Source organism: Ranitomeya variabilis, chromosome 4 (genome assembly GCF_051348905.1).
Source record: "Ranitomeya variabilis isolate aRanVar5 chromosome 4, aRanVar5.hap1, whole genome shotgun sequence".
Taxonomy (NCBI): domain Eukaryota; kingdom Metazoa; phylum Chordata; class Amphibia; order Anura; family Dendrobatidae; genus Ranitomeya; species Ranitomeya variabilis.
The window spans coordinates 7,844,735-7,864,526 of record NC_135235.1 but is presented as its reverse complement, the minus strand read 5'-3'; the positions used below and the strand labels follow the sequence as shown (position 1 = coordinate 7,864,526).

Below are 19,792 nucleotides of genomic sequence, written 5' to 3'. Positions count from 1 at the left end.
TCTCCAAAAATTGAGGTCTTTGTTTCTGTGTGCATTTATAAGTATTAATCTGGCTTTTTTATGTTTCTGTCTGAGTAATGGCTTCTTCCTGGCAGAGTGGCATTTCAGCCCATGTTGATACAGTACTTATTTCACTGTGGATAGTGACACAATCTTACCAGTTTCCGCCATCATTTTCACAAGCTCTTTTGCTTTTCTCCTTGGGTTGATATCCGCATGTTGGACCAAAGCACGTTCATCTCTGGGACACAGAACCCTTCTCCTTCCTGAGCAGTATGATGGCTGGACATTCCCATCTTGTTTGTACTTGTATATAACTGTTTGTACAGATGAACGAGGCACCTTCAGGCATCTTGAAGTTGTACCCAAAGATGAGCCAGACTTGTGCAAGTCCGCAATTCTCTTCCCGATATCTTGGCTGATTTCTTGAGACTTTCCCATGATGCTACACAAAGAAGCAGTGTGTTTCAGGTGTGCATTAAAATACATCCACAGGTGTGTCTCTAATTAACTCAGATGTTGCCAAAAAAACCTATCAGAAGTTTCCAAACACATGACATCATCATGTCGGCAGTCCAGAATTGTTTACAGGCATAGTAATCTTAGTGTATGGAAACTTCTGAGTTTGCAGGAAGTAATATACGGTAAATGCCTTAACACATTCTCTCTCTCTCTCTCTCTCTCTCTGTCTCTCTCTCTCATTATTCTGGCATTTGGCAAATATTAATAATTATGGCAATCCTAATTGTCCTAAAATGGGAAAGGTTTATTCTGATTTCATGTCAGATGTGTCTTTATATAGTAGATGGAAACTTGTGGTTTCAAATGTATACACGGGTAGATCCCCTGTATGTACCCTATATATACACCTGTAGATCCCCTGTACGTACCCTATATATAAACCTGTAGATCCCCAGGACGTACCCTATATATACACATGTAGATTCCCTGTACATACCCAATATATACACCTGTAGATCCCTTTTATGTACCCTATATATATATACACCTGTAGATCCCCTGTATGTACCCTATATATACACCTGTAGATCCCCTGTACATACCCTATATATACACCTGTAGATCCCCTGTATGTACCCTATATATACACCGGTAGATTCCCTGTAGTATCCTATGCTGTATATACACCTGTAGATTCCCTATATCTACCCTATATATACACCTGTAGATCCCCAGTACGTGCCCTATATATATACTGGTAGATCCCCAGGACATACCCTATATATAGACCTGTAGATCCCCTGTACGTACCCTATATATACACCTGTAGATCCCCTGGGTCTACCCTATATATACACCAGTAGACCCCCTGTACATACCCTATATATACACGTATAAATCCCCTGTACGTACCCTATATATACACCCACAGGGGTCAGTATTGGGCCCTCTTCTTTTTAGTATATTTATTAATGACCTTGTAGTCGGCATTCAGAGTAGAATTTCAATATTTGCAGATGACACTAAACTCTGCAGGGTAATCAATACAGGGGAGGACAATTTTATATTACAGGATGATTTATGTAAACTAGAAGCTTGGGCTGATAAATGGCAAATGAGCTTTAAGGGTGCGTGTCCACGGTCAGGATGGCCGGCGGTATCGCCGGAGCAGCGAAGCCGCTCGGCGCTAAGCCCCGCCCCCTTTCTGGGATGCGATGATGCCGGATGTGTTAACTGTACACATCCGGGATCATCGCACCCTCGCATAGCGCCCTGTGATATTACTTGCGGCGACGCAGCGTCGCCTGTTGTGAATTCCGTTCTCGGGCTCCCTCCTGTGGTCATGAGTGGTACTGTGTGAGTTTGTTCTTGGGCTCCCTCTGGTGGCCTTTAGCGATATGGCTGGGCTCAGCTGCTTCATTTCCTTCTATGCTGGGCCTATTTAACTCACCTGGACCTTCATTTGTTGCCTGCTGTCGGTGTATTCAGTCCTGATTCTGAGCTCTCCTGAATATTCCTTGTGACCAGTCTCCTCCTGGAGAAGCTAAGTTTGCTTGTTCATTTTGCTCATTATTTCCTTGAAAACGTTTCTCAGTATATGATGAGTTCAGTCCAGCTTGCTTTTATGTGATTTTCTGCTTGCTGGTTTGTTCTGGGGTGCAGAGTGCGCCCCTCACATCGTGAGTCAGTGTGGGGGTTCTTGTATTCTCTGAGTGGTTTATTTTTGATAGTTTTTGTACTGACCGCACAGATTCCTATCTATTTTCTGTCTATCTAGTATTAGCGGGCCTCATTTGCTAAACCTGTTTCATTTCTACGTTTGTATTTTCCCCTTAACTCACCGTTGTTATTTGTGGGGGGCTGTCTATAACTTTGGGGTTATTTCTCTGAGGCAAGTGAGGTCTTTGCTTTCTCTCTAGGGGCAGTCAGTTTCTCAGGCTGTGAAGAGGCGTCTAGGTTTTTAGGTAACGCTCCACGGCTGCCTTTAGTGTGTTGGATAGGATCAGGATTGCGGTCAGTATAGCTTCCACATCCCCAGAACTTGTCCTAACATTCTGGTTATATGTATCAGGTCAGTTTTGAGATCCTACCACCGGATCATAACAGTACAGCAGGCCACAAAGTGTTAATGCAGCAGAAGAGGGAGAAGAGAAATCCTGAAGTCATTTTTTTTTTTCCTCTGCAGTGTGTCTAGCCTCTCTCCTCCCTTTAATCTCTGGGTGGTTCTGAACTCAGCTGCAGATATGGACATTCAGAGTCTGTCTTCTAGTGTGGATCATCTCACTGCAAGGGTACAGGGCATTCAGGATTATGTAGTCCGCAGTCCTATGTCAGAGCCTAAAATACCAATTCCTGAGCTGTTCTCCGGAGATAGATCTAGGTTTTTGAACTTTAAGAATAACTGTAAGTTATTCCTTTCTCTGAGACCTCGTTCCTCTGGTGATCCGGTTCAGCAAGTTAAAATTGTTATTTCTTTGTTACGTGGTGGTGACCCTCAAGATTGGGCATTCTCTCTGGCGCCAGGAGATCCTGCATTGCTAAATGTGGATGCGTTTTTTCTGGCGCTTGGAGTGCTTTATGAGGAACCTAATCTGGTAGACCAAGCAGAGAAGGTTTTGCTGGCTCTCTCTCAGGGTCGAGATGAAGTAGAGGTTTACTGTCAGAAGTTTAGGAAGTGGTCTGTGCTCACTCAATGGAATGAGTGCGCCCTGGCGGCGATTTTCAGAAAGGGTCTTTCTGAAGCCCTTAAAGATGTTATGGTGGGGTTCCCCACGCCTGCGGGTCTGAATGAGTCAATGTCTTTGGCCATTCAGATTGATCGGCATTTGGGGGAGCGCAAACCTGTGCACCCTCTGGCGGTATTTTCTGAGCAGAAACCTGAGCCTATGCAATGCGACAGGATTCTGACCAGAGTTGAACGGCAAAACCTCAGACGTCAGAATGGGTTGTGCTTTTACTGTGGTGATTCTGCTCATGTTATCTCAGAGTGTTCTAAGAGCACAAAAAGGTTCGCCAAGTCTGTCACCATTGGTACGGTACAACCTAAATTCATTTTGTCTGCTACTTTGATTTGCTCTCTGTCATCCTACTCAGTTATGGCTTTTGTGGATTCAGGTGCCGCCCTGAATTTGATGGATTTGTCATTTGCCAGGCGCTGTGGTTTTATCTTGGAGCCTTTACAATTCCCTATCCCACTAAAGGGAATTGATGCTACGCCATTGGCCAAGAATAAACCTCAGTACTGGACCCAAGTGACCATGTGCATGGCTCCTGCACATCAGGAGGTGATTCGCTTTCTTGTGCTACATAATTTGCATGATGTTGTCGTGTTGGGTCTGCCATGGCTGCAGGCTCATAATCCAGTCCTGGATTGGAAAGCAATGTCTGTGTCAAGTTGGGGTTGCCAGGGAATTCATGGCAATGCTCCTTTGGTGTCAATTGCTTCTTCTACTCCTTCTGAAGTCCCTGAATTTTTGTCGGACTACCAGGATGTATTTGATGAGCCCAAATCCAGTGCCCTACCTCCTCATAGGGATTGTGATTGTGCTATAAATCTGATTCCTGGTAGTAAGTTCCCTAAGGGACAACTTTTTAGTTTATCTGTACCAGAACATGCCGCTATGCGGAGTTATATAAAGGAGTCCTTGGAGAAGGGGCATATTCGCCCGTCCTCGTCCCCTTTGGGTGCGGGGTTCTTTTTTGTGGCCAAGAAGGATGGTTCTCTGAGACCCTGTATAGATTATCGCCTTCTAAATAACATCACGGTCAAATTTCAGTACCCCTTGCCACTGTTGTCCGATCTGTTTGCCCGGATTAGGGGGGCCAGTTGGTTCACCAAGATAGATCTTCGAGGAGCGTATAATCTTGTGCGCATAAAGCAGGGCGATGAATGGAAAACAGCATTTAATACGCCCGAAGGCCATTTTGAGTACTTGGTGATGCCTTTTGGGCTTTCTAATGCCCCCTCTGTGTTTCAGTCCTTCATGCACGACATCTTCCGAGAGTATCTGGATAGATTTATGATTGTGTACCTGGATGATATTTTGGTCTTTTCTGATGATTGGGAGTCTCATGTGAAGCAGGTCAGGATGGTATTTCAGGTCCTGCGTGCCAATGCCTTGTTTGTGAAGGGCTCTAAATGTCTCTTCGGAGTCCAGAAGGTTTCCTTTTTGGGCTTTATTTTTTCTCCTTCTACTATTGAGATGGATCCAGTCAAGGTCCAGGCTATTCATGACTGGACTCAACCTACATCTGTGAAGAGTCTTCAGAAGTTCTTGGGTTTTGCTAATTTTTACCGTCGCTTCATCACTAATTTTTCTAGTGTGGTTAAGCCTTTGACGGATTTGACCAAGAAGGATTCTGATGTGACGAATTGGTCTCCTGCGGCCGTGGAGGCCTTTCAGGAGCTGAAATGTCGATTTTCTTCAGCTCCTGTCTTGCGCCAGCCCGATGTCTCTCTTCCCTTTCAGGTCGAGGTTGATGCTTCTGAGATTGGAGCAGGGGCTGTCTTGTCGCAGAGAAGCTCTGATGGCTCTGTGATGAGACCATGTGCTTTCTTTTCAAGAAAGTTTTCGCCCGCCGAGCAGAACTATGATGTTGGTAATTGTGAGTTGTTGGCTATGAAGTGGGCATTTGAGGAGTGGCGACATTGGCTTGAGGGAGCCAAGCATCGTGTGGTGGTCTTGACGGATCACAAGAATTTGACTTATCTCGAGTCTGCCAAACGGTTGAATCCGAGACAGGCTCGATGGTCGCTGTTTTTCTCTCGTTTCAAGTTCGTGGTTTCATATCTTCCGGGTTCGAAAAACGTGAAGGCTGATGCCCTTTCTAGGAGTTTTGTACCTGACTCCCCGGAAGTTTCTGAACCGACTGGTGTCCTCAAAGAGGGGGTGATTTTGTCTGCCATCTCTCCTGATCTGCGACGGGTGTTGCAGGAGTTTCAGGCCAATAGACCTGACCGTTGTCCACCGGAGAGACTGTTTGTCCCGGACAGATGGACCAGTAGAGTTATTTACGAGGTTCATTCTTCAGTGTTGGCAGGTCATCCTGGGATTTTTGGTACCAGGGATTTGGTGGCGAGGTCCTTTTGGTGGCCTTCCTTGTCGCGGGATGTGCGTTCCTTTGTGCAGTCCTGTGGGATTTGTGCTCGGGCCAAGCCTTGCTGTTCTCGTGCCAATGGATTGCTTTTGCCTTTGCCTGTCCCGAAGAGGCCTTGGACGCATATTTCCATGGATTTTATTTCGGATCTTCCTGTCTCTCAGAGGATGTCTGTCATCTGGGTGGTTTGTGATCGTTTTTCTAAAATGGTCCATTTGGTACCTTTGCCTAAGCTGCCTTCCTCCTCCGATTTGGTGCCACTGTTTTTTCAGAATGTGGTTCGTTTACATGGTATTCTGGAGAACATTGTGTCTGACAGAGGATCCCAGTTTGTGTCCAGATTTTGGCGGTCCTTTTGTGCTAAGATGGGCATTGAATTGTCTTTTTCGTCAGCCTTCCATCCTCAGACGAATGGCCAAACCGAACGAACTAATCAGACCTTGGAAACTTATTTGAGATGTTTTGTTTCTGCTGATCAGGATGATTGGGTGACTTTTTTGCCATTGGCTGAGTTCGCCCTCAATAATCAGGCTAGTTCTGCTACTTTGGTTTCACCTTTCTTTTGCAATTCTGGTTTTCATCCTCGTTTTTCCTCGGGTCAGGTTGAGCCCTCTGACTGTCCTGGGGTGGATTCTGTGGTGGATAGGTTGCAGCAGATTTGGAACCATGTGGTGGACAATTTGACGTTGTCCCAAGAGAAGGCTCAGCGCTTTGCTAACCGCCGTCGCTGTGTGGGTCCCCGACTTCGTGTGGGGGATTTGGTGTGGTTGTCTTCTCGTTATGTCCCGATGAAGGTTTCCTCTCCTAAGTTCAAGCCTCGTTTCATCGGTCCTTATAAGATTTTGGAAATCCTCAACCCTGTGTCATTTCGTTTGGACCTCCCAACATCGTTTGCCATTCATAATGTGTTCCATAGGTCATTGTTGCGGAGATATGTGGTGCCTATGGTCCCTTCTGTTGAGCCTCCTGCTCCTGTCTTGGTCGAGGGGGAGTTGGAGTATGTGGTGAAGATCTTGGATTCTCGTGTTTCGAGATGGAAGCTTCAGTACTTGGTTAAATGGAAGGGCTATGGTCAGGAGGATAATTCCTGGGTTGTCGCCTCAGATGTCCAGGCGGCCGATTTGGTTCGTGCCTTTCATTCGGCTCGTCCTGATCGGCCTGGGAGCTCTGGTGAGGGTTCGGTGACCCCTCCTCAAGGGGGGGGTACTGTTGTGAATTCCGTTCTTGGGCTCCCTCCTGTGGCCATGAGTGGTACTGTGTGAGTTTGTTCTTGGGCTCCCTCTGGTGGCCTTTAGCGATATGGCTGGGCTCAGCTGCTTCATTTCCTTCTATGCTGGGCCTATTTAACTCACCTGGACCTTCATTTGTTGCCTGCTGTCGGTGTATTCAGTCCTGATTCTGAGCTCTCCTGAATATTCCTTGTGACCAGTCTCCTGCTGGAGAAGCTAAGTTTGCTTGTTCATTTTGCTCATTATTTCCTTGAAAACGTTTCTCAGTATATGATGAGTTCAGTCCAGCTTGCTTTTATGTGATTTTCTGCTTGCTGGTTTGTTCTGGGGTGCAGAGTGCGCCCCTCACATCGTGAGTCGGTGTGGGGGTTCTTGTATTCTCTGCGTGGTTTATTTTTGATAGTTTTTGTACTGACCGCACAGATTCCTATCTATTTTCTGTCTATCTAGTGTTAGCGGGCCTCATTTGCTAAACCTGTTTCATTTCTACGTTTGTATTTTCCCCTTAACTCACCGTTATTATTTGTGGGGGGCTGTCTATAACTTTGCGGTTATTTCTCTGAGGCAAGTGAGGTCTTTGCTTTCTCTTTAAGGGCAGTCAGTTTCTCAGGCTGTGAAGAGGCGTCTAGGTTTTTAGGTAACGCTCCACGGCTGCCTTTAGTGTGTTGGATAGGATCAGGATTGCGGTCAGTATAGCTTCCACATCCCCAGAACTTGTCCTAACATTCTGGTTATATGCATCAGGTCAGTTTTGAGATCCTACCACCGGATCATAACAGTCGCCGCAGGTAGCACGGACATGCTGCGATCTGAAAAGACGCGCATGTCCGGAGTCGCAGGGAAGTCGGATGCGTGTTTCCACGCATAGTGGACACGGGATTTCATAAAATCCCCTCCACTATGCTGGAACATCTGGACGCTGCGTGTTTGACGCTGCAGCTCTGCGCAGCGTCAAGCAAGCAGCGTTTACTGACTGTGGACACATACCCTAATGGGGATAAATGTAAGGTCATGCACTTGGGTAGAAGTAATAAGATGTATAACTATGTGCTTAATTCTAAAACTCTGGGCAAAACCGTCAATGAAAAAGACCTGGGTGTATGGGTGGATGACAGACTCATATTCAGTGGCCAGTGTCAGGCAGCTGCTACAAAGGCAAATAAAATAATGGGATGTATTAAAAGAGGCATAGATGCTCATGAGGAGAACATAATTTTACCTCTATACAAGTCACTAGTGCGACCACACTTAGAATTCTGTGCACAGTTCTGGTCTCCGGTGTATAAGAAAGACATAGCTGAACTGGAGCGGGTGCAGAGAAGAGCGACCAAGGTTATTAGAGGACTGGGGGGTCTGCAATACCAAGATAGGTTATTACACTTGGGGCTATTTAGTTTGGAAAAACGAAGACTAAGGGGTGATCTTATGTTAATGTATAAATATATGAGGGGACAGTACAAAGACCTTTCTGATGATCTTTTTAATCATAGACCGGTGACAGGGACAAGGGGGCATCCTCTACGTCTGGAGGAAAGAAGGTTTAAGCATAATAACAGACGCGGATTCTTTACTGTAAGAGCAGTGAGACTATGGAACTCTCTGCCGTATGATGTTGTAATGAGTGAGTCATTAATTAAATTTAAGAGGGGACTGGATGCCTTTCTGGAAAAGTATAATATTACAGGGTATATATATTAGATTCCTTGATAAGGCGTTGATCCAGGGAACTAGTCTGATTGCCGTATGTGGAGTCGGGAAGGAATTTTTTTCCCCATGGTGGAGTTACTCTTTGCCACATGGGTTTTTTTTTGCCTTCCTCTGGATCAACATGTTAGGGCATGCTAGGTTAGGCTATGGGTTGAACTAGATGGACTTACAGTCTTCCTTCAACCTTAATAACTATGTTACTATGTTACCTATAGATCCCCCTGTATGTACACACACACACAGACATATATATATATATATATATATATATATATATATATATATATATATATATATATATATATACACACACACACCTGTAGATCCCCTGTATGTACCCTATATATATATATACACACCTGTAGATTACCTGTACATACCCTATATATACACTGGTAGATCCCCTCTACATACCCTATATACAGTATATACTGGTAGATCCCCTATATGTACCATATATAGTGGGGGAAATAAGTATTTGATCCCTTGCTGATTTTGTAAGTTTGTTCACTGACAAAGACATGAACAGTCTATAATTTTGAGGGTCGATTAATTTTAACATTGAGAGAGAGAATATAAAAAAAATCCAGAAAATCACATTGTATAAATTATATAACTGTATTTGCATTTTACAGTGAGAAATAAGTATTTGATCCCTCTGGCAAACAAGACTTAATACTTGGTGGATCAAATACTCATTTCCTTAACTGTATACACCTGTAGTTCCCATGTATGTACCCTATATATAGAATGGTAGATCCCTTGTATGTACCCTACATATAAACCTGTAGATCCCCTGTACGTTTCATATATATACATATATATATATATATATATATATATATATGTGTATATATATATATATATATATATATATATATATATATATATACAGTACAGACCAAGAGTTTGGACACACCTTCTCATTTAAAGATTTTTCTGTATTTTCATGACTATGAAAATTGTACATTCACACTGAAGGCATCAAAACTATGAATTATCACATGTGGAATTATATACTTAACAAAAAAGTGTGAAACAACTGAAATTATGTCTTATATTCTAAGTTCTTCACAGTAGCCACCTTTTGCTTTGATGACTGCTTTGCACACTCTTGGCATTCTCTTGATGAGCTCCAAGAGGTAGTCACCGGGAATGGTTTCCACTTCACAGGTGTGCCCTGTCAGGTTTAATAAGTGGGATTTCTTGCCCTATAATTGGGGTTGGGACCATCAGTTGTGTTGTGCAGAAGTCTGGTGAATACACAGCTGATAGTCCTACTGAATAGACTGTTAGAATTTGTACTATGGCAAGAAAAAAGCAGCTAAGTAAAGAAAAACGAGTGGCCATCATTACTTTAAGAAATGAAGGTCAGTCAGTCCAAAAAATTGGGAAAACTTTGAAAGTGTTCCCAAGTGCAGTGGCAAAAACCATCAAGCACTACAAAGAAACTGGCTCACATGAGGACCGCCCCAGGAAAGGAAGACCAAGAGTCACCTCTGCTTCTGAGGATACGTTTATCCGAGTCACCAGCCTCAGAAATCGCAGGTTAACAGCAGCTCAGATTAGAGACCAGGTCAATGCCACACAGAGGTCTAGCAGCAGACACATCTCTACAACAACTGTTAAGAGGAGACTTTGTGCAGCAGGCCTTCATGGTAAAATAGCTGCTAGGAGACCACTGCTAAGGACAGGCAACAAGCAGAAGAGACTTGTTTGGGCTAAAGAACACAAGGAAAGGACATTAGACCAGTGGAAATCTGTGCTTTGGTCTGATGAGTCCAAATCTGAGATCTTTGGTTCCAACCACCGTGTCTTTGTGCGACGCAGAAAAGGTGAACGGATGGACTCTACATGCCTGGTTCCCACCGTGAAGCATGGAGGAGGAGGTGTGATGGTGTGCGGGGGGGCTTTGCTAGTGACACTGTTGGGGATTTATTCAAAATTGAAGGCATACTGAACCAGCATGGCTACCACAGCATCTTGCAGCGGCATGCTATTCCATCTGGTTGGCGTTTAGTTGGACCATCATTTATTTTTCAACAGGACAATGACCCCAAACACACCTCCAGGCTGTGTAACGGCTATTTGACCAAGGAGGAGAGTGATGGGTGCTACACCAGATGACCTGGCCTCCACAGTCACCAGACCTGAACCCAATCGAGAAGGTTTGGGGTGAGCTGGACCACAGAGTGAAGGCAAAAGGGCCAACAAGTGCTAAGCATCTCTGGGAACTCCTTCAAGATTGTTGGAAGACCATTCCCGGTGACTACCTCTTCAAGCTCATCAAGAGAATGCCAAGAGTGTGCAAAGCAGTCGTCAAAGCAAAAGGTGGCTACTTTGAAGAACCTAGAATATAAGACATATTTTCAGTTGTTTCACACTTTTTTGTTAAGTACCGTATATACCCGAGTATAAGCCGACCCCTCTAATTTTGCCACAAAAAACTGGGAAAACTTAATGACTCGAGTATAAGCCTAGGGTGGAAAATGCAGCAGCTACCGGTAAATTTCAAGAGTAAAAATAGATACCAATAAAAGTAAAATTAATTGAGACATCAGTAGGTTAAGTGTTTTAGAATATCCATATTGAATCAGGAGCCCCATATAATGCTCCATACAGTTTGATGAGGCCCATTAGATGTTCCATATTAAAATATGCCCCATATAATCCTGCATAAAGGTTATTAATGGCCCCATAGATGCTCCATACAGGCACTTGCCCCATATAGTGCTGCACAAACATTATGGCCCCATAGATGCTCCATACAGACACTTGGCCCATATGCTGTGGCTGCGATAAAAAAAAAAAAATCACATACTCACCTCTCTGTCGCTCAGGCCCCGCACTTTTAATATTTACCTGCTCCTCTTTCCTGTGTGGCTCCGTCTTCAGCGTTCTCCGCACTGATGTTCAGGCAGACGGCGCGCACTGACCACATCATCGCGCCCTCTGACCTGAGCGTCACAGCCAGAGGACGCCGAAGATGGAGCCACACCAGAACGGAGGAGAGGTGACTATCGCGCTGCGCTCCCCCTCCCCGTATACTTACCTGCTCCCGGCGCGGTCCCTGCAGGTCCCTGCTTCCAGCGCTGCATCTTCTTCCTGTACTGAGCGGTCACATGGTACCGTACATTACAGTAATGAATATGCGGCTCCACCCCTATGGGAGGTGGAGCCTCATATTCATTACCGTAATGTGCGGTACCATGTGACCGCTCAGTACAGGAAGAAGATGCAGCGCTGGAAGCAGGGACCTGCAGGGACCGCGCCGGGAACAGGTAAGTATAATTACACAGTCCCCGCTCCCCCTCCCCTGCCGACCCCTGGGTATGACTCGAGTATAAGCCGAGAGGGGGACTTTCAGCCCCAAAAAATGGGCTGAAAATCTTGGCTTATACTCGAGTATACAGGTATATAATTCCACATGTGTTAATTCATAGTTTTGATGCCTTCAGTGTGAATGTACAATGTTCATAGTCATGAAAATACAGAAAAATCTTTAAATGAGAAGGTGTGTCCAAACTTTTGCTCTGTACTGTATAGACACAGTTGATCCCCTGTACTTACCCTATATATAAACCTGTAGATCCCCTGTATGTACCCTATATGTACACCGTAGATCCCCTGTACGTTTCCTATATATATATATATATATATATATATATATATATATATATATATAGTTATTACATAGTTATTAAGGTTGAAGGAAGACTTGAAGTCCATCTAGTTCAACCCATAACCTAACATGCCCTAACATGTTGATCCAGGGGAAGGCAAAAAAACCCATGTGGTAAGAGTAAGCTCCACATTGGGGAAAAAATTCCTTCCCGACCCCACATACGGCAATCAGACTAGTTATCTGGATCAACGCCCTATCAAGGAATCTAGTGTATATACCCTGTAATATTATACTTTTCCAGAAAGGTATCCAGTCCCCTCTTAAATTTAATTAATGAATCACTCACTACAACATCATACGGCAGAGAGTTCCATAGTCTCACTGCTCTTACAGTAAAGAATCCGCGTCTGTTATTATGCTTAAACCTTCTTTCCTCCAGACGTAGAGGATGCCCCCTTGTCCCTGTCACCGGTCTATGATTAAAAAGATCAGCAGAAAGGTCTTTGTACTGTCCCCTCATATATTTATACATTAACATAAGATCACCCCTTAGTCTTCGTTTTTCCAAACTAAATAGCCCCAAGTGTAATAACCTATCTTGGTATTGCAGACCCCCCAGTCCTCTAATAACCTTGGTCGCTCTTCTCTGCACCCGCTCCAGTTCAGCTATGTCTTTCTTATACACCGGAGACCAGAACTGTGCACAGTATTCTAAGTGTGGTCGCACTAGTGACTTGTATAGAGGTAAAATTATGTTCTCCTCATGAGCATCTATGCCTCTTTTAATACATCCCATTATTTTATTTGCCTTTGTAGCAGCTGCCTGACATTGGACACTGAATATGAGTTTGTCATCCACCCATACACCCATATATATATAAACCTGTAGATCCCCTGTATGTACCCTATATATACACCGTAGATCCCCTGTACGTTTCCTATATATATACCTGTAGATCCCCTGTATGTACCCTATATATACACCTGTAGATCCCCTGTACTTACCTTATATATACACAGTTGATCCCCTGTACTTACCCTATATGTACACCAGTAGATCCCCTGTATGTACCCTATATATACACCTGTAGATCCCCTGTACGTTTCATATATATATATATATATATATATATATCTATATATATAATTGTCTAAGGGTTTTTCCGTCTGTCTGTCTGTCTGTCTGTCTGTCTTGGAAATCCCGCGTCTCTGATTGGTCGAGGCCGCCAGGCCTCGACCAATCAGCGACGGGCACAGCATGGCGACGATGATGTCATAAAGGTTGCCTCGACCAATCAGCGACGGGCACAGTCTGCCGCGAATTCGCCTCGACCAATCAGCGACGGGCACAGTATCGACGTAGAGGTCATAATGGTGTCCATGGCGACGATGATATCATAAAGGTTGCCTCGACCAATCAGCGACGGGCAAAGTCTGCCGCGAATTCTGGAATCATCATTGTCCATATACTACGGGGACATGCATATTCTAGAATACCCGATGCGTTAGAATCGGGCCACAGTCTAGTATATATATATATATATATATATATATATATATATATATATATACCTGTAGATCCCCTGTATGTACCCTATATATACACCTGTAGATCCCCTGTACGTTTCCTGTATATATATACCTGTAGATCCCCTGTATGTACCCTATATATACACCTGTAGATACCCTGTACTTACATTATATATACACAGTTGATCCCCTGTACTTACATTATATATACACAGTTGATCCCCTGTACTTACATTATATATACACAGTTGATCCCCTGTACTTACCCTATATGTACACCGGTAGATCCCCTGTATGTACCCTATATGTACACCAGTAGATCCCTTGTATGTACCCTATATATGTACACTTGTAGATCCCCTGTACGTACCCTATATATACATTGTATATAACCTCCGTATACATCCTGGTCGTACCCTATGTTACACGGTAGCCCCCCTCCCCCACACTATCACATACAAGTACATTTTACAGGTGCTACAGAAGACCTCTCAGCCACTACAATTCCCAGCATGCCAGACAACCTGCAGATTTCCATCTCTCATCACATAGGACATTGTGGGAGTTGTAGTTCGGCATCTGGTTGGAGGCCGCAGCCCTCCGGAATGTTCTAGGATTTTTAGCCAGTAATTTCACCAGTAACAGCTGTCATGTTGTTGTATGTGCAGCTGATCAGATCTGCCTCGATAAACTTGGATGCTTCCGCAGTCTTACGGCTTTTGTTACGCCATTGAACCCGATTCTCATCCCAGTACCGGAACCCCTGAAGAGGATCAATACGCGCTTCTTTCTCCAAACCCGAACACATCGCCAGCCCTTCGAGGTGAGTCCTCAGCCCAACCGAGGAAATAGACAATATGACGTGACAGGGTGACCAATGAGTGGAACAGGCGGCCACGAGAGGTGGTGAGTTCCCCTTCAATGGAAGTCTTCACACAGAGGCTGGACAGACATCTGTCTGGGATGGTTTTGTAACACCCCAGGTTCCTGGTTGTTACAGCAGCATTGCTTTCCTCACAGGGAGAGTGATGTCACGCTTGGAAGCGAGGAAGGATCTCTTTTATCAGGTAATCACAAACATGCAACATGTTCATACTCCAGGCCAGAAGGGGGAGCTCTGATCCAGCTTGTGGGTGGCTCCCCTATATATATTCTGGTCTGGACTGGAAATTAGTTAGTGAGTGCCAGACAGCAGACTAGAGCAGTCTGAGGCAGAGAGGAAAGAGAGGGGCCGTGCAGCCACGAGAGGTGCTGCAGCTACTGGAAAGAGCCAAAGGGGAAAGCAGAACAGATTGTAGAGAGCATGAAGGGGAAGTGAAGCACAGGAGAGTGAAGAGCTGGGGGTTAGCTGTGACTGAGCTACCTCCCTACTGAGCGCAGATACCGGTAGCCGGAATACTGAGGTTGTGAAGTACTCTACCGGCAGGACAGCTGGATTGCAAGTCACCTGTCCACCATTGAAACCTGAGGACACAGTAACCCGGAGGACACAGGAGCCCGGGTCGTGATAGAGATCCTGTAAAAAGGCTCGAGCCACCTGTTGTACGGGTAGTGTCCTACCAACCTGGGGGACAGAGAGAAAACGTGATGACCTTGTGTGAGGCCTAAGGCAGCAAGGGACTACAACACAGCACTAGAGGGAAGGCTTCCAACCCCACCTTGTAAAGGGGACTCCCAACTCGCTTCCAAACCGGTCGGAACACACCAGCATCTGTGATCCGGTGCCCTGGACTGTGGCTGCCTGAATTCATCAGTAAACCAGGTAAAGAGACTGCAAATCTGTGTCTTCCGTTTCTTGCTACACCACCCATCATCTTTATCTATACACTGGGAGCCCTGGGGACCCAGCTTCACCTGTGGGAAGCCATACCATCCCAGCTGCCATAACATCACCCCAGCGGACCCCTTTAAGCAGCGTCGGTCACCCTGGCCGAGCACTACAAGTGGTGTCACGAACAAACTTATTTCTTTATCTACAATCCCTTTAAAGACATTCCTTTCTACATGGGCGCCCAGGGCCACGGGTCGCCACCGCCGTGACACATCCCTTTAAGTACCGGACCCGGTACCGAGTACCCCACGGCCCTGGCGGGTGTTCTAGTTTAGTGACTCCTGCATTGAGCCTCTTGCATCTCTTAACATTCTAGGATTGTATGATTCCCGGACCCTCTCCCGAATACCCTGCTCCATATGTACAGGTTCTCTCCACTGTTCAGGTGGAAGGATCGCTCTGCGGTGTTTGCGACCGTCCATGAAATGTTCAAAATCACAAAACGGTTGAATTAGAAAATATTTCTGCTTTCCATAATTGTTCAGCAATTTCATACATAAAGAGCTGTAGGAAATCTCAACACTGATCCCAGAGATGATCTCACCAGTGATCCCAAAAATGATCTCACAGCTGATCCCAGAAATTACCCGACCGCTGAATCCAGAGTGATACTACCAGCGATCATAGGAATGATCTCGCAAAAATGATCCCAGAAATTCTCACCGGTGATGCCAAACATAATCCCATAAGTGATCCCCAAAATTATCCCACAGGTGATCACAGAAATGATCCCAAAGGTGATCCAAACAATAATCACACATTTGAACCCAGAAGTGATGCCACCAGTTATTCCAGATATGACCCCACTGTTGATCCCAGAAATTATGTCACAGGTGATCCCAGAGATGACCCCACAGATGGTTCCAGAGATGATGCTATAGGTGATCTCAGAAATCATCCCACCGGTGATCTCAGAAATGATATCACAATTGATCCTAGAGATGATGCCGTAGGTAATCTCAGAAATGATCCCACAGGTGATCTAAGAGATGGTCTCACAGGACATCCAGATACAATCTATGCAGTTCTTCTTCTGCTGCTGATGATAGTTTTCCAGAATTACTGTTGGTCACAATGTATCGGTCTGATTCTTAGGTAAGAGCCGCAAATGCCTCCATGGTCCTGGATTCCAGCTTTGATCCAAGCAAGCCGATAAAGTTCCTCATCCATGGATACAGACCGGGACCTGTCGCTACTTGGCCGTATGAGATGTCTAAGGTGGATATTACAGATGTTACAGCAGATGACAGGTTGCACTGACCAGAGATATCAGGAGTGCGGGCTCCCCCTCTATAGGCTGCTCACACTGGACCGGGGGTATTAGCTATGTGCCTGGGGGGCACTCCCAGAGTGTTCGAGCATAGCCCGGGGGGACTGTGGTCTTGTCCCCAGACTGGGCCACTGCTCATCTGCATCTTCTTGTCTCTCTCTGTCTCAGGATATATTAGATGTTGATGACGTGAACTGTTTTTCGGTGAACTGGGAGGACGGGGCCGGCATCAGATACGAGCAGGCTGTGAGTAACGCTCGTGTGGTGGGCGCACAGATAGCCCAGTTCAAGGCTTCATTACAGGTAAGCCAATAACATGGACACTGCTGCCATGCTCCCCCACATGCCAGGGGGATACCTTATACTGCCCCCCGGCATCTGGTTGTAAGTCTGATGATGTTCTCCTGCCTCAGGACATGTATGAAAAGAGCTCACTGGACGTGCACATCATCGGTCACAGTTTGGGGGCTCACGTTGCTGCATTTGCGGGGCAGACAGAGAATTCTCATGTGCAGAGAATAACCGGTACGTGCAAAGCAAAGAGGGCGGCAGCAGAGCGATGGCAGCATGGGGGATCCTGTACTGCTAGCTGGGGATCCCAGTGATAGATGGGGATCCCAGTGATAGATGGGGATCCCAAAGATAGATGGGCATCCTAGAGATAGATGGGGATCCCAGTGATAGATGGGGATCAAAGAGATAGATGGGCATCCTAGAGATAGATGGGGATCCCAGTGATAGATGGGGATCAAAGAGATAGGTGGGCATCCTAGAGATAGATGGGGATCCCAGTGATAGATGGGGATCCCAGTGATAGATGGGGATCCCAGAGATAGATGGGCATCCAAGAGATAGATGGGGATCCCAGTGATAGATGGGGATCCCAGAGATAGATGGGGATCCCAGAGATAGATGGGGATCCCAGAGATAGATGGGCATCCTAGAGATAGATGGGGATCCCAGTGATAGATGGGGATCCCAGTGATAGATGGGGATCCCAGAGATAGATGGGGATCCCAGAGATAGATGGGCATCCTAGAGATAGATGGGGATCCCAGTGATAGATGGGGATCAAAGAGATAGATGGGCATCCTAGAGATAGATGGGGATCCCAGTGATAGATGGGGATCCCAGTGATAGATGGGGATCCCAGAGATAGATGGGGATCCCAGAGATAGATGGGCATCCTAGAGATAGATGGGGATCCCAGAGATAGATGGGGATCCTAGAGAAAGATGGGGATCCTAGAGATAGATGGGCATCCTAGAGATAGATGGGCATCCTAGAGATAGATGGGCATCCCACAGATAGATGGGCATCCCACAGATAGATGGGAATACCACAGATAGATGGGGATCCCAGAGATAGATGGGGATCCTAGAGATAGATGGGCATCCTAGAGATGGATGGGGATCCCAGTGATAGATGGGCATCCCACAGATAGATGGGGATCCCAGAGATAGATGGGCATCCTAGAGATAGATGGCGATCCCAGAGATAGATGGGGATCCCAGAGATAGATGGGGATCCTAAAGATAGATGGGTATCCTAGAGATAGATGGGCATCCTAGAGATAGATGGGCATCCTAGAGATAGATGGGCATCCCACAGATAGATGGGGATCCCACAGATAGATGGGCATCCCACAGATAGATGGGGATCCCATAGATAGATGGGGATCCAAGAGATAGATGGGATCCAAGAGATAGATGGGGATCCCAGAGATACAATAGATGGGGATCCCAGTGATAGATGGGGATCCCAGAGATAGATGGGCATCCCAGAGATAGATGGGGATCCCAGAGATAGATGGGGATCCCAGAGATAGATGGGGATCCCACAGATAGATGGGGATCCCAGAGATAGATGGGCATCCTAGAGATAGATGGTGATCCCAGAGATAGATGGGCATCCCAGTGATAGATGGGGATCCTAGAGATAGATGGGGATCCCAGTGATAGATGGGCATCCCAGAGATAGATGGGCATCCTAGAGATAGATGGGGATCCCAGTGATAGATGGGGATCCCCGTGATAGATGGGGATCCCAGTGATAGATGGGGATCCCAGAGATAGATGGGGATCCCAGTGATAGATGGTGATCCCAGAGATAGATGGGGATCCCAGAGATAGATGGGGATCCCAGAGATAGATGGGGATCCTAGAGATAGATGGGGATCCCAGAGATAGATGGGGATCCCAGAGATAGATGGGGATCCCAGAGATAGATGGGGATCCCAGAAATAGATGGGCATCCTAGAGATAGATGGGGATCCCAGAGATAGATGGGCATCCCAGTGATAGATGGGCATCCCAGAGATAGATGGGGATCCCAGTGATAGATAGGGATCCCAGTGATAGATGGGGATCCCAGTGATAGATGGGGATCCCAGAGATAGATAGGCATCCCAGTGATAGATGGGTATCCTAGAGATAGGTGGGGATCCCAGTGATAGATGGTGATCCCAGAGATAGATGGGGATCCCAGTGATAGATGGGGATCCCAGTGATAGATGGGGATCCCAGTGATAGATGGGGATCCCAGAGATAGATGGGGATCCTACAGATAGATGGGGATCCCAGTGATAGATGGGGATCCAACAGATAGATGGGGATCCCAGATATACAATAGATGGGGATCCCAGTGATAGATGGGGATTCCAGTGATAGATGGGGATGCCAGAGATAGATGGGGATCCCAGTGATAGATGGGGATCCCAATGATAGATGGGCATCCCAGTGATAGATGGGCATCCCAGTGATAGATGGGCATCCCGGTGATAGATGGGGATCCTAGAGATAGATGGGGATCCCAGTGATAGATGGGGATCCCATAGAGAGATGGGAATCCCAGAGATAGCTGGGGATCCCAAAGATAGATGGGGATCCCAGAGATAGATGGGGATCCCAGTGATAGATGGGGATCCCAGAGATAGCTGGGTATCCCAGAGATAGATGGGGATCCCAGTGATAGATGGGGATCCCAGAGATAGATGGGGATCCAAGAGATAGCTGGGGATCCCAATGATAGATGGGGATCCC

General features: G+C 46.0%; 1 protein-coding gene across 4 annotated transcripts in view; it reads left to right on the top strand.

Annotated features, from left to right (window-relative positions):
* LOC143768313 (pancreatic lipase-related protein 2-like) overlaps window positions 1-19,792 on the top strand; it is a 131,988-nt gene that overhangs the window by 27,581 nt on the left and 84,615 nt on the right. For 3 of the 4 annotated variants that reach the window (XM_077257004.1, XM_077257006.1, XM_077257007.1), the window contains 4 exons: window positions 14,319-14,473; window positions 16,577-16,699; window positions 16,920-17,054; window positions 17,165-17,276. In XM_077257004.1, coding sequence (XP_077113119.1) covers window positions 14,319-14,473; window positions 16,577-16,699; window positions 16,920-17,054; window positions 17,165-17,276 — 525 coding nt within the window. The remainder of the gene's footprint in view (window positions 1-14,318; window positions 14,474-16,576; window positions 16,700-16,919; window positions 17,055-17,164; window positions 17,277-19,792) is intronic. The other variant, XM_077257008.1, reaches the window with a different exon arrangement.